The 15,665-nt window shown below is 41.3% G+C and overlaps 1 protein-coding gene across 2 annotated transcripts in view; it reads left to right on the forward strand.

Annotated features, from left to right (window-relative positions):
• ANKRD55 (ankyrin repeat domain 55) overlaps positions 1–15,665 on the forward strand; it is a 136,933-nt gene that overhangs the window by 89,331 nt on the left and 31,937 nt on the right. For both annotated transcript variants that reach the window (XM_074385801.1, XM_074385792.1), the window contains exon 7: positions 14,481–14,665. In XM_074385801.1, the coding sequence (XP_074241902.1) occupies positions 14,481–14,665 (185 nt within the window). The remainder of the gene's footprint in view (positions 1–14,480; positions 14,666–15,665) is intronic.

The raw sequence follows: 15,665 nt of genomic DNA on the forward strand, positions 1-15,665 counted from the left end.
TAAGGGGAATGATTAACTTAAAGTTATCTATTCTTCTTTTCGAGGAGAGCAGTACCACTCTTCTTTCCATAAACTTGCTAGCCTGTCTCTGTCTTCAACACAGACACCCCCACAGTTGATTTCTGTTGGCCCAGAAAGGGCACCTGTTTGAGCTGCTGCCAGGACTCTGTGAGAGCAGTTTCTGCTGCCCTGACTGTGGTTTCAGTCAGCATTTCTATGTGCCAAGTACAGCAGAAGTGGGCACCTGGGACTTTCAGGATTGACATGTGTGTCTGATGTAAGGGGAAAACAGAAGTGATCTGGAAACTGCTCTGTTTTCATCCCCCCAACCGTGGCTTCAGTTTCTCTGCACCAGGGGCAGCCCTGGGCAAAGCTATGCAGTGAGCAAAGCTTGTCTTGTCATCTCTACCTGCCCATAGCACCCTCCTACATACTTTCAATATCTAATCACCTGCCCGCCCCCATCACTGCCAGTCTCTGCCCAGAACCCCATGCCCCAGGGCTGGCTTCTGGCTGGTCAGGGATCACTACTGTAGCAGTGGCCCCAGAGGAACCTGGCTGGGCTCCCAGGACGCTCCCCATATGTTAGTTCTCAGCTGGCTGAGAGTGGCGCCAGCTGCAGGCATTTTCTACAGTCACCTCAACACCACTGGGCTCTGATTCCCTAGGCCTGGGATGCATGTGACACCAGAGTATAAATGATATTGCAAAGGATACAGATAAAGAGACAGGTAGGGCAAGGTATGGGGGAACAAACATGGAGCTTCATGCCCTCTCTTAGCTTGCCACCCTCCAGAAACCTCCACGTGTTCAGCTACCGGGAAGCTCCCATATTCTTTGTCTCTACCGACACAGCTTGTAACCTACTACATTGATTTCAGCCCTGTCTGCACAGTGGAATAATCCAAAGAGGTTGTAAAAACAATACTCATGTCCAGGCCTCACCTCTTAGATTTTCATTCAATTGTTCTGGGGTGGGGCCCAGCCATCGATATTGTTTTAAACTGGAGCTAGGCATGGTGGCACGTGCCTATAATCCCAGTTACTTGGGAGACTGAGGCAGGAGGATCATCTGAGCCCAGGAGTTTGAGATCAAGCTGTGTAATGCAATGAGACCCCGGGCTCATAAAAAAATACACTTGTATTGGCTGATTATAGGCACGAGCCTATAATCTCACCGCTTTGAGAATCCAAGGCAGGAGGATTACTTGAGGCCAGGAGTTCAAGACTAGCCTGGCTAGTCTCCATATAGGAAGTCTCCATCTCTATTTAAAAAAAAAAAAAAAAAAGGGTGTGTGTGTGTGTGTGTGCACGCGCACGCGCGCCAACACACACATACAATATTTATTTATTTATTTATTTATTTATCTATTTATTTTGAGATGGAGTCTTGCTCTGTTGCCCAGGCTGGATTGTAATGCTGTGATCTTGGCTTATTGCAACCTCCACCTCCTGCGTTCAAGCAATTCTCTTACCTCAGCCTCCTGAGTAGTTGGGATTACAGGCACACACTACCACAACCACACCTAATTTTTGTGTTTTTAGTAGAGATGTGCTTTCACCATGTTGGCCAGGCTGGTCTCAAACTCCTGACCTCAGGTAGTTCTCCTGCCTCAGCCTCCCAAAGTTCTGGGATTACAGGCATGGGCCACCACACCTAGTCACACATATATTATTTAAAGCTCCTTTCTTTCCATAGAAGACTATAATATGCAGCTAGGGTTTAGAAACACTATGACAAATGAATTCATATTAATGGGTGCTAATACTTTACCTACTTCTATTGGAGATGCTTGCATTTTGATCATGATATATAAGTATAATGCCTTATTCATTTATTTGCTCAATCACTAAGGACATACTTCTTGAGCATCCCCTATATGTCTTACATTGGAGGTAAAAAGATTAAAAAGACAGGCCCCTCTAGAACCCCAACAATTGTATATAATACTGTGTATATGGTGTGTGAGCATCTTGCATTGGAGGTAAAAAGTTTAAAAAGACAGGTCCCTCTAGAACCCTGACAATTACATATCGTACTGTATATATGGTGTGTGAGCATGTTTGCATTCATTTTTCTGAAGAAGCGGTCCACAACTTTCTTGACCTCCTCAAAGAGGAACAGTGACTACCCACAAAAGGCTAAGAATCCCGGCTCTGAAGGAATTGTGCATTCTCCTTCCCTGTGGTTAGCAGTAGAATTCAGAAGTGGTATATTCTGCCATTTATACTGCAAAGACTGAGGGTAATTCCAAATGTCAGTTGAAATCATTATTACACTTGCCTTCTTTAGACTTTTTGTTAATTTATAACACAGGGCTAGCATTGTGCTCCTTTTAGAGTTTTTCCATATAAATGAGTCTATTTCCCGTTGTCATTTATTCCTTTTTCTGAATTTCCTGCTTTTCTCTTGGACCATATAATGAGATCACATTTAAAGCTATAGTACATTGAAATAATAACGCCTTTGTATTTCACCAAAATAAACAAAGCAGTAAAGATTTGAAACAGTAAGGCTACGAGGTAATCTAAGTTTGATTCTGGGCTCAAGCAATCCTACCACCTGGGCCTCCTTAGTAGCTGAGACTACAGGCACACACCACCATGCCTGGCTAATTTTTTTTCTTTTCTTTTTTTTTCATTTCACCTGGGTGCAGGTGGGCTGAGGCCAAAAAGGGCGTCAGTCTAATTTTTTTTTTTTTTTTAAGTGGAGACAAGGTCTCACCATGTTGCTTATGCTGGTCTTGAACTCTTGGACTCAGGCCATCCTCCCACCCAGGCCTCCCAAGTGTTGGGATTACAGGCATGAGCCACCACACTTGGCTTTCCAATCTATTCTTACAGAGCTCTTCCAACAAATCACAAAGACATGTACCAACATAGCTATTATTACACCAAAACAATTATGGTCACTGTTGCTCCTTGGCTCCCTACCCCTGACCTTTCCTCTCTAGCTCACATAATCTTGGCTCCAGTCACACTGGAATATTAATAATCCCCACAGTACATCATAAAGATTCCTTCTGTCTCCCTCACAGTCACGCTCTTCACTTGGGTGAAATCCTTCTTTCTTCTTGCACTCCCTGCACTCCCTCTGCTTATTCTTTCTTACTTCTCAGAACCCAACTAAGTGTCACCTTCTGTGTTGAGCTCCCTTTCCAAATTGTTCCCTCCACACTACTTCTAGGACTTTGTTAAAATTGGTGAGGTGCCTGTGTCTTCCCTTCTAGACTGTGGGCCTAAGGGCAACGTGCCTTAGTTATCGAAATGTCTCTTAACACCCAGAACAGAGCTTGGTGAACCGTAGGTTCCTAAAGAGGTGTTCATTGAATTCAGTCCAATAAATTCATTCATCTCAGCCAATGGAGTTAGTGGCTTATTGGGTTCTCTCTGCGGAAAAAATATTTCAGGCAAAAATTTTAGTTTTCTAAAGCAATTTTAAGTTCCCAACAAAACTGAAAGGAAAATAGCAGATACATCTTCACCTATTCATATCTTCTGCCTCCCCTGACGATAAATTGCCTCCTCCATTACTAACATCTCCCACTACAATGGTATACTCGTTACAGTTGATAGCCTAATTGACAGGTTATCGATGTCCAAAGTCCATAGTTTACCATAGGGTTCACTCTTGATGTGGTACATTCTGTGGGATTGGACAAAGGTATAATGACATGTATTCATCATTAAAGTATCATGCAGAATAGCTCCATTGCCCTAAAAATCCTCTGAGTTCCCCTGATTTTTTCCATTCTTACACTAATCCCTAGCAACCACTGATCTTTTTACTGTCTCCATAGTTTTACCTTTTCCAGGATGTTTTATAGTTGGAATCGTACTGAATGTAGGTTTTTCAAATTGTCTAGTAATATGCATTTGCATTTCCTTCGTGTCTGTTCATGGCTTAATAACTCATTTCTTTTTAGCACTGATTTATATTCTGTTGTGGGGATGTACCACAGTTCATTTATCTATTTACCTATGGAAGGACATCTTGGTTGTGTCCCAGCTTTGGCAATTGTGAAGAAAACCACTGTAAACATCTGTGCACAGCTTTTTGTGTAAACATAAATTTTCGGTTCCTTTGGGTACATATCAAGGAGCACAATTGCTGGATCCTATGGCAAGGGTATGTTTAGTTTTGTAAGAAAACACCAAACTGTCTTCAAGAGTGGCTGTACCATTTTGCATTTCCACCAGCAGTGAATGAGAGATTCTGTTGTTCCATATCCTCGCCAGTGTTGAGTATTGTAAGTGTTCTGGACTTTAGCCATCCTAATCAGTGTACTGTGCTATCTCGTGTTTTAGTTTGTGTTTTTCTGATGGCATATGATGTGGTGCATCTTTTCCTGGCCTGATTAGTCATTTGCAAATTTTTTCTTTGTGAGCTGTCTATAGAGATCTGTGGCCCACTTAAAAATCATTGTTTGTTTTCTTACTATTGAGTTTTAGGAATTATTTGCATATTTTGGACAATAGTCCTTTATCAGATATGTCTTTTGCAAATATTTTCTTCCAGCTTGGGGCTTGTCCTGTTATTCTTTTGGCAGTGTCCTTCACAGAGAAGTTTTTTTTTATTTTAATGAAGTCTAACTAACTTCCATGGATCATTATTTTGGTATCTAAAATTTATCACCAAACCTGAGGTCATCTAGATTTTGCTCCTGTTATCTCCTGGAATTTTTTTTTTTCTTCTTTTACTTTTAATTGCATCTATTTTAATGCTGAATTTACTCCCATGCGGTAAGTTTTTGTTTCTTCAGTTTCTTCTGGGGTATCTTTTTCTTCTGGGCAACTTCCTCTTCTGGTTTAAAAGCACTTTGTTCCTTTTCAGTAGGGATTGTCTCAATGTGGCAGGGAGAGCTCATGCATGGGTTAATCCGATGATGAGCTCCGTAGATCCAGCGGCACGTGTTAGGAGTTTTATTCACTTGACCAGAGAATCTACATTGAAATTCCTAAGTTCAGCATTACTCTCTGCATTTTTAAGGAAAAATTCCTCACTCTTTTTGGGTCACCAACCTTCCATCCAGCCCCATTGCTTGTCCTGGGCACACCTGCCAACTCCACCATTGTAATGTTGGGATGGTACACACTGTTTTTTGTAAAGAGACACCTTTCAGATACGTCATGACTTTTCGTATATGCATACCCTGATGGCCTGGCAGTTTCACAAGCATTCTTAAAGTGAATATGAAGACTTGAACCTCTTGATTTGTATGATTTTGTGGGGTTCTCTGAGTCAAGTGAATAGTGAACCATTTTAACAGATTAGCTCAGATCGCTAAGAGAAGAGCATCTCCTGGAATTCTTATAATTTTAGAATTCACTCTGTCTCATCCAGGCTGGAGTGCAGTGACACAATCACGGCTCACTGCAGCCTAGACCTCCTGGGCTCAGGTGATCCACTTCAGCCTCCCGAGTCGCTGGGACTACAGGCACATGCCACAATGCCTAGGTAATTTTTTGTATTTTCTCTAGAGATGAGGTTTTACCATGTTGCCTAGGCTGGTCTTGAACTCCTATACTCACTCAATTCTCCCACCCCGGCTTTCCGCAGTGCTGGGATTACACCTGTAAGCCACCTCACCCGGCCTAATTTCGGGTCTTATATTTAGGTCTGTGATCAGTTTTGAGTCAATTTTTGAAAGGTATAATGTGATTGAAAGGTATAATGTCTGTGTCTAGGTTTATTTTTTTGAATGTAGATGTCAGTTGTTTCAGCACCGTCTGGTGAAACCACTACTTCTTTATTATATTGCTTTTGTTCTTTTGTCGAGTATCAGTTGATTCTATTTATGCGGGGCTGTCTCTTAGCTGTCCTTTCTGTTGCACTGATGTATTTATCTCTTCTTTTGCCAATATCACACTGTCTTGATTACTGTAGCTTTACAGTAAGGCCCCAAGTTCAGCAGTGTCAGTTGTCCAAATTTGTTCTTCTCCAGTATCTTGTTGACTAGTCTGTGTCTTTTGCCTCCCCATATAAAGTGTAGAATCAGTTTGTAGACAGCAACAAGATAAGTTTCTGGTATTTTGATAGGGTCTATATTGAATCTACAGATCAAGTTTTGAAGAACTGATATTTTAACAATTTTAAGTCTTTTTCTTTTTTCTTTTTTTTTTCTGAGACAGTTTCACTCTTGTTGAGCAGGCTGGAGTTCAGTGGCATGGTCTCAGCTCACTGCAACCTCCACCTCCCTGGTTCAAGTGATTCTTTTTCCTCAGCCTCCTGCGTAGCAGGGACTACAGTGCACACCACCATGCCCAGCTAATTGTATTTTCAGTAGAGACGAGGTTTTACCATATTGACCAGGATAGCCTTAATATCTTGACCTCATGATCCGCCCGCCTTAGCCTCCCAAAGTGCTGGGATTACAGGTGTGAGCCACCCCGCCCAGTTGTATTTTAATTTATCTTGAGAATTCTTATTTTGAACCATGTGTAATTTGGAAGTATGTTGCTTAATCTCCACATATTCAGAAATTTTCCAGTTATCTTTCTATTATTGAGTTATAGTTTAACTCTACTGTGGTCTGAGAGCATAATTGTGTGATTTCTATTCTTTCACTTTTGTACAGGTTTGTTTTATGGCCGAGACTGTGATCTATCTTGGTGAAGGTCCCACATGAGCTTGTTTAAAATGTGTAGTTTGCTGTTAGATGAAGTAGTCAGTAGATGTCAATAGTATCCAATTAATTAATTGTATTTTTTAAGTTCGAATATATCCCTACTGATTTTCTGCTTTCTGGATCTGTTCATTTCTGATGGAGGGATGTTGAAGTCTTCAACTATAATAGCGGACTCATCTGTTTCTTCCTGCAGCTTTATCAGGTTTTGCCTCACATATTTTGAGGCTGTGTTGCTGGGTGCATAAGGATTGTTATGTCTTCTTGGAGAACTGACCTCTTTATCACTATGCAATACCCTTCTTTTTCCCTAACAACTTTCTTTGCTTTGAAGTCTACTCTGTCTAGAATTAATATATAGCTACTCCTCTTTCTTTTGGTTAGTGTTTTCATGGCAAATCTTTCTCCATTCATTTACTTTTAATCTATATGTGTCATCATATTTAAAGTGGGTTTCTTATATACAACATAGAGTTGGATCTTATTTTTCTATCTTTAGACCACTGATTGGTACATTTAGACCACTGATGTTTAAAGTGATCATTGACATAGTTAGATTAACATCGATCATATTTGTTATGGTTTTCTATTTGCTGCCCTTATTTTTTGTTCTTGTTTTTGTCTTCTACTCTTTTTCCACCTTTTGTGGTTTTAATTAGCATTTTATATTATTCCTTTTTTTTCTCTTTTCTTAGCATATTAGTTACACTAATTTTTTACATTTTTAGTGGTTGCCCTAGAGTATACAAAATATGTTTACAACTAATCCAAATCCACTTCAAAATAACACTGTACCACTTCATGGGCAGTGCAAATACTTTATAATAATGAATGATTCTAATTCCTTCCACCTGTCCCTAGTATCATTACTGTCATTCATTTTACTTACATATAAGCATATGTAAGCTTATACATATGTATATAGAGATAAAGATAGATGCATAAGCATACATTGTAGCTATTAGTATTTTGAACAAACTATTATTTCCTAGGTTAATTAACAATAAAAAATAAAAGTTTTAATTTTACCTTCACTTATTCCTTCTTCAATGCCCTTCTTTTCTTTATGTAAGTCAGTTCCTGGCCTATATTATTTTTCTTCTCCCTAATAAACTACTTTTAACGTCTAATGCAATGCATGTCTACCAGTAACAAATTCCCTTAAATTTTGTTTATCTAAGAATTTATTTCTCCTTCACTTTTGAAGGACAATTTCATAAGGTGCAAAATTCTTGTTGTTGATAGGACGGTTTTCTCAACTCTTTGTTTCACTCCAGTCTCTTCTTGCTTGTATGGTTTCTGAGAATTCAGATGTAATCCTTGTCTTTGCTTCTCTATAGGTAACGTGTTCTTTTCCTCTGGCTTCTTTCAGGAATTTATCCTTGGTTTTCTGTAGTTGGAAAATAATATGTCTAGGTATAGGGTTTTTTGTTTGTTTTGTTGTTGGTGGGGGTGGTTTTGGCATTGATCCTGCTTGGTGTTCTCTGAGATTTTTCTTCACAATTTGGAAAATAATATGTCTAGGTATAGGGTTTTTTGTTTGTTTTGTTGGTGGTGGGGGTGGTTTTGGCATTGATCCTGCTTGGTGTTCTCTGTCACAATTTTTTTGGTGAAATTCTCAGTCATTATTGTTTCAAATATTTATCCTGTTCCTTTCTCTCCTTCTTCTTCTTCTGGTACTCCTATTGCCTGTATGTTACACCTTTTGTAGTTCTCTCACCCTCAGTGAATATTCTGTTCCGTATTTTTCAGTCTTTGTTCTTTGTTTTTTAGTTTGAGAGGTTTCCACTGAAATCTTCTCAAGCTCAGATATTCTTTCCTCAGCTGTGTCCAACCTACTAATAAGTTCATCAAAGGCATTCTTCATTTCTGTTACAGTGTTTTTGATCTCTAGCATTTGTTTTTGTTTGTTTCCTTAGGATTTCCATCTTTCTGGTTACATTGCCCATCTATTCTGACATGCCGTCTGCTTTATCCATTAGAGCCCTTAGCACATTAATCAGAGTTGCTTTAAATTCCTTGTCTGATAATTCCCATATCCCTGCCATGTCTGGAACTGTTGCTTGCTCTGAAGATATTGTGTTGTTCACCTTTTGGCATGCTTTATATATATATTTTTTTTAAATAGAGATGGGGTTTCACCATGTTGGCCAGGCTGGTCTCGAACTCCTGACCTCAGGTGATCCACCTGCCTCGGCCTCCCAAAGTGCTGGGATTACAGGTGTGAGCCACCACACCCACCCTATAATTTTTTCTGATAGCAAGACATGGTGTAGTGCACAAGAAACTCCTGTAAATAGCCCTTTAATAATATAATGAAGAAGTATGGGAAGAAGAGAAATGTACCATATCATCCTATGATTTGGTCCCTGTCTTTTAGTGAACCTACGCTTCTGGAATGTGAACTTTCCAACTGTTTCTCAGGAGGTTTTTTCCCCTTCTTAGGTGGGACAAGATAGCTAGAGTAGGCTGGAGTTGGGTATTGTTCTGCTGCCATATGGAAAGCTAGAGCTAGATGGAGTTGAGCACTTTCCTTCCCTAAGATCAGTTAGGCTCTGATAAAACCTCAGTAGGTTAGGCTCTAGTTAACCAGTTTCTCCTGAGGATAGACTTTATTAAGAAGAACAGAGTGCTCTGGTATATCTCAAAAAGGTTTCTTTTCCCCTCCTCCTGCCTGAAGCCCATGGGAGTTTCTCTCTGCTATATACTGTGAGAAGCCAGTTGAGCTGCTGGAAGTAAAACTCACAAAAGCTTGGCACCCCATACCCGATGTAACTGGATTACTGAGTTTGTACTCTCAGACTCGTCCACACTGAGCCTTTGGCAATTCATCAACTACAGTTTGGATTTTTCTACCCTGCAGAGGGTAGCAAAGATTCCCTCAGAGGTTTTTGCTCTAGTATGTTGTGAGCCCCTATATCTGCCTGTCTGTCTCTCCAATTTGGGGGGCAGCAGTTTGCCCCGTGACCTAACTTCTCTTATGGATCTAAGCAAAGTTCTGGAATAACATTGGCAGCTTAACCAAGGCTTATAGGAGTACAATGCCTTAATACTAGGAGTGTTTCTAGCAATAAGAATTCTAGGCATCATGGCAGGTCAGTAAGAGGGGCAAGCGTCTACCACCCCTCAAATTTCACCACTAACTCCCTCCTCCACTTACTAGAAAATGTGTTTACTTGGGATCTTCCTCAGCAGCATACTTTTCAAGGAAGGTTAGAAAGAAAATAACTGCATTAATATAAAATGATTACTTCATGTTTGTTGAGTATGGTTCTGTGGGTAAGGAATTGCATGCACACACTCACACATACTCACAGTTAATCTGTGGTCAACTGTTTGAACTGTGTCAAAGTCCTATAAATATATTTCAACTCTCAATATAGTCAAAATGCCAGTGTATAATTATAAATGCTGTATACCAGTGGATTCACCTGACAAGGTGAAAAAACCTTAGAGGTGAAAGGGACCACATACCGTTTAGTACAATCCTCCAGTTTCTAGATGGGGAAACTAGTGCAAAAGGAGTTTAGCATTTGCCCAAGTACATCCAGCACCCAGGCAGGCACCAGGCCACATAGCTTCCAGTATTTGATAAGAGGACAACCATCAAGCTGCCTAAGTCCAGAGTAAACAATGAGAAAGTCAAATTTAGGAAATTAGCCCCCATTACCCTGGGAGCAAAGACTGACCTGTTTAGGAAACTGGAGCTTCGAAGGGCAACCCTAAGTTAAAGTGGCTTTCACGTGTCAGGTCCTCGGTGCCCGGTTGTAGAGAGAAAGGAGTGGAGAAGAAGGAGAGAAAACAGGGACTCACCTAGGAGTAGAAGCAAGTAAATAAAGAAGAGAAAAGGTAGAGAATGCAGGAAGATAATGAGAAGAGACAGAATCAAAAAGGATGGATAAAATTCAATCTGTTTGGCTTTGCCGTAGTTTGCGAGGTCTGTTTTAAGATTGCTCAACAAATATTTGTTGAGAATTACTCTTTGCTAGGCTCCATTTCAGCAGAAAGATTCCCAGACATAAGCTTAGTAAGGACAACACACAGATAACCCTGGAGACTTCTTCTTGCCAGACTGCTGGAAGCACAAGCTAGACCCTATCTGTATAACAAAGCATGAAAAACAGTTTCTTCCATTAAGCATTAGCACCTCTATGAAGTGAAGTAGTTTGAGCTGGGCACAGTGGCTCACACCTGTAATCCAAGCACTTTGGGAGGCAGAGGCGGGTGGATCACTAGAAGTCAGGAGTTCAAGACCAGTCTGGCCAACATGGTGAAACCCCGTCTTTACTAAAAATACAAAACATTTGCCAGATGTGGTGGTGTATGCCTGTAATCTCAGCTACTTAGGAGGCTGAGAAAGGAGAATCACTTGAACCTAGGAAGTAGAGCTTGCCGTGAGCCAAGATCATGCAATTGTACTTCAGCCTGGGCAACTGAGTAAGACTTTGCCTCAAAAAAAAAAAAAAAAAAAAAAGAAATGAAGTAGTTCAGCAGCTAAGGGCCACCATGCCTCATTCCCTCCCACTGCTTCTATCTTCTGCTTTCTCTCCAGGAGAGGCAGCCCCAGGCTTTGGGGTTTGGCAGCCTCTGGGAGTCCAGCCCAACCAAAAGCTTGGTCCAAAGGGGCTAACCATGAAGGCAGTCCAGATTCTAACCCAGGGATATTGGGCACATTTCTTTCTCTAGTTAGCCCCAGACCCTCAACCCTCAAACGTCACACAGCATAGACTCTAGATCTTCCTTTTGTCTCCATTCTAGTCTGACATATCTGGCTCCAACTGATGAGCCAGGATCATCTTCTTACATCACAAAACCTCTCAGCCCTTTAGGAGAGATGAGTGACTGCAACACAGAGGCTCAGCACTGGCCTCTGCTTTCTATGATGACCATCGCAACACAAGCAATGCAAACACATCCCAGTGTTCAAGAGAAGGAAGGAGGTTGGAGTTCCCACCAAGAAGCAGCCACCATAGAACATATTCCCCAGACATACGTTAGCAAACAACCAACTGATCTTAAATCTGCCACTAGACTCCTTTGAAGGTCAGCTGGAATAACAAGGGTCTACGGTTAGGATATTGAGATCTTGTTGTTGTTTTATCAGTCTGCCTGTAGCAAAATTATTACACATTAATTCAGCTTTCTTCTGGGCAAGGCTTCTTATAAGTCAGCCTTCCCCAACTCTCCCCACTCATGATGGGTAAAGAGAAAACGACTAAGACTCAGTTCCCAGTCATTTTCAGAATACGTGAAGGCAATGTTACGGATTACCCATGAACAAAAACAAATAAATAAATCCAACAAAAACAAACTCACAGTCATCATCTGCCTGCTCAGTGTAGAATTCTAGAGCTCCATACAAATAGGATATGTACAATATCGTTCCTTGCCCTATTTAATAACATTCCTACCCAATGTAAACCTACTCTCCGTTCTTCCTAAGGACCCACCTGGACTGCAGCCCCATTTCTTCTTGTCTAGTGTCTCCTGGTCTCTGTGACTTTCCCTGCCTCCCAGGTCTAAGCCTATTTTTGGCTGACACACAGTCTAGATTACTAAGAAGGGAATTCTGTCACCAGGAGACAAATGACCCAGGGCCTTGGCTTACAAATCAGTGTTTTCTAGGGCTCCCTCAAATTCTCCTAAGAGTGTACCATGGCAACCTTCCTAGGAGAAACTTTTAAAGTACCCAACGATTAACTCTAAAGGAGTTCTCAGTTGGCAAGGCACACATCACTACTACTGATGTAGGTCTAAACAGTTTTCACTTTACTTCCTCCAGTATGAACATGCAGGATCAAATTAATAGACCACTCCTTTTATCACAGACAGAATGGTGTAGTGGTGAAGTCCACTGCCTCCACGGTCAATCCTGGATCTGCTCATTCTTAGCTGTAACAGAGGGCAAATTACTTAATCTCTTATGCCTTCATTTTCTCCTCCACAATAGGAGGACAATAAGAGTACCAGCCTTGTGGGACTGTTGTTCATGAGCTAGTTCATGAAATGGCTTAGAAAGGTGCCAGGCACAGACGTTCACACAGTAAATACAGCTGTCACCGTCATTCCTGGGAGGATCTTCTTATAAAGAAAAGTAAAGAGTTTGGGAGTGGGCGGGGGGGGTGTCAAAAAAAAAAAAAAGTAAAGTAAAAAAAAATTCAAACAATGGTGCTATAAGTGAGATTCAGGTATACAGGCAAAGGAATTGCCTGGAGAATTTAGGACAAAAGGAATTTTGGAGGAAAAGAGTGAAGGTGTGAGGTCTGTCTTTACTTATCCAGAGATGCTGTCAATAGTACTCCAGCGGCCAAGAGGCCTGCTGCCTGGGACTGGCTGGCAGGATCCCAGAAGCAGCAGCCTCTATTTCAGTTCACCACTTCTAAAATAACTCCACCCCAGGGGCAAGTGAGGTGAAAGGAAGAGAGTATGAGGGTGGGGTTCTGTTTTCTCCATCTGCACTTAATGTTTCTTCTTCCACCAAGAGGGGAAGCTGTGAACAGGGTGTTTTGCCCTTTGAACCACCTTGACAACTTGAATTCCTTTACTCTTCCTGGAAATTGTAAACAAACAAACAAACAAAAATTGTTGTCAGTCACAGTGGCTCACGTCTGTAATCCCAGCACTTTGAGAGGCCAAGGTGGATGGATCACGAGATCAGGAGTTCAACACCATCCTGGCCAACACGGTGAAACCCCATCTCTACTAAAGATACAAAAAATTAACCAGGTATGGTGGCACGTGCCTGTAATCCCAGCTACTCAAGAGGCTGAGGCAGGAGAATCGCTTGAACCTGGGAGGCAGAGGTTGCAGTGAGCCGAGATTGTGCCACTAAACTCCAGCCTGGGCAGCAGAGCGAGACTCCGTCTAAAAAAAAAAAAAAAAAAAAAAAATTGTTGTGCTGACACTCTTTTTGCTTCTGTTTTCCTTATTGAATGCCCAGTGCTTTTAAAGAGAAGTGTCTCTTGACTATCTAAGATGAAAGCTTAGGTGTGTTCGCCTAACCTTTAGCAGACTTTTAAAAACAGGCATGCCATAGAACTTAAACAATTGGTCAAAGTTATTTAAAATCATTGTTAGAGAAAGGAAAGATGGAGGGAGGAAGAAGACGTAAAAGGGAAGAGCATAGGAAGAGAAAGAAAACGTTTGTAGGCAGAGACCACTTTATGGGTATGTAACCAGTGCAGCCATAGAGGGCCTGGTACTCAGACGCGACTCTGTGCTTAAGGCATAATATTCTGTGGTCCCCGTCTGGAAATTCTCACTTTATCTTTTAATTATTTTTGTAAAGGAAGTCTGATGCTGGAGTGTAGCCTCTGCTGACACAGTTCTGCTTCCCAGGCTCCCTGGGACAAATTCTCAGCCCCCTGCTCATTGGCCCTACCCAGAAACGGGCTTTTTTCCTGCGTCACTGCACCACCAGTCAGTACTCATCATAGTCACTGCTTTATCATTAAGATTAACCCTGTCATTTTCTCAGAGGCCAGCCTCTACAGCAAATGGGATAACAAATGGTCAGGCCTGATGAGCAAGTTGTCGTCTAGGTGGCCCATCCATCACTCCAGCTTGGATGTCAGTGAGTGGCACCTGTGTTTAATTTCAGTCCATCCTTCATTCACTAATTATGGAAGACAATTTAGCTCCTGTGGGAGACAAAAATCTCTGCAGTGACTTGAGACAAGTGAAAATTTGTTGGAGAGTTTAGATACAATGTCTTTTTATTCTTTTTTTCCTTTTCCTTTTCTCTTTTCATCTTTTTTTTTTCCCTTTCTTTAACTTGTATTTTTATCTTAACATGCCTAGACAGAGAAAAACACTGGATTGTACATGATGGGCTTTCTTGACTCTCTTTTCCAGAGTGGAAATAGGATTCTGTGCACCATCATCCTGAGCCATCACCAGGGGCCGTCTATAATCAACTATGACGATGAGCGTGGGAAGACGTGTGTCCATATTGCAGCGGCAGCAGGCTTCAGCGATATCATAAACGAGCTGGCAAGAGTCCCTGAGTGTAACCTGCAGGCTCTGGATGTGGATGACAGGTATCCATGGCAACCCAGAAAGTCCTGGGAATGCCTAGTCATTTCCCTCTAACTTAAAATAAAGAAGGTGTTTAAGGAGGTGTCCTATACAGTTATATCCTTATTGCCAGTAATACACATGTGCTTGTGACAATAAAAATTGCTCTATTTTAGTGAGAGGAGGAAAAATTATTGTTATGGTGAGGAAGACTGTGACTGTACAGTCAGATTTTCCACCTTTTGCTAAACGTCCTCTGTGTTCTCAGAAGGCTTTCTGTATCTCAGCTTCTTGCTATAGGCCCTTTTTGTTCCTAAAGGTAGCTTTTGGTGGTTGTTTTTTTGTTTTTTTGTTTTTTTTTTTCTTCATTCCTGGATTACGTTATGAAGTCTACAGGTTCTTTTATCCAGAGAAGAACATCATAGAGACTTTGCATTCAGGACTCTTGGGTTCTTTGAACTACAAGGAACTTTATCAGGTTTTGTCGCTGTTTTCGATCATCGAAGATGTATTGTCTGAAAAAGGAAGCTGGGTCCAAAAGGGTAAAAAGACTGTCAGAGCTAGTTAGCACTAAATGAAGCTTTGTACACTTGTCTTGCACCTATAATGCCCTGCTTATCTAAAGCGTTTTGGTTAGGCACTGAGTCAATGGAAATGTAAGAAAAAGATAACAATCAAGACTATCAAAAATAAGTATAGACTTGAGCACTCTGGGTTCTTTTTATCCTCTTGTATTGAAGTGCAAAATTTGACCCTTACTTATCATTTTATTTTATTTTTTTGAGATGGAGTCTTGTTTTGATGCCCAGGCTGGAATGCAGTGGTGTGACCTCAGCTTACCACAACCTCCCACTCCTGGATTCAAACGATTCCCTTGCCTCAGCCTCCTGAGGAGCTGGAGCTACAGATTCCTGCCACCAAGCCCGGCTTACTTTTGTAGAGACTGATGGTGTTTCACCATGTTGGCAGGGCTGGTCTGGAAGTTCTGACCTCAGGTGATCGCCCACCTCGGCCTCCCAAAGT

This window comes from Saimiri boliviensis, chromosome 1, assembly GCF_048565385.1.
Source record: "Saimiri boliviensis isolate mSaiBol1 chromosome 1, mSaiBol1.pri, whole genome shotgun sequence".
Lineage (NCBI taxonomy): Eukaryota > Metazoa > Chordata > Mammalia > Primates > Cebidae > Saimiri > Saimiri boliviensis.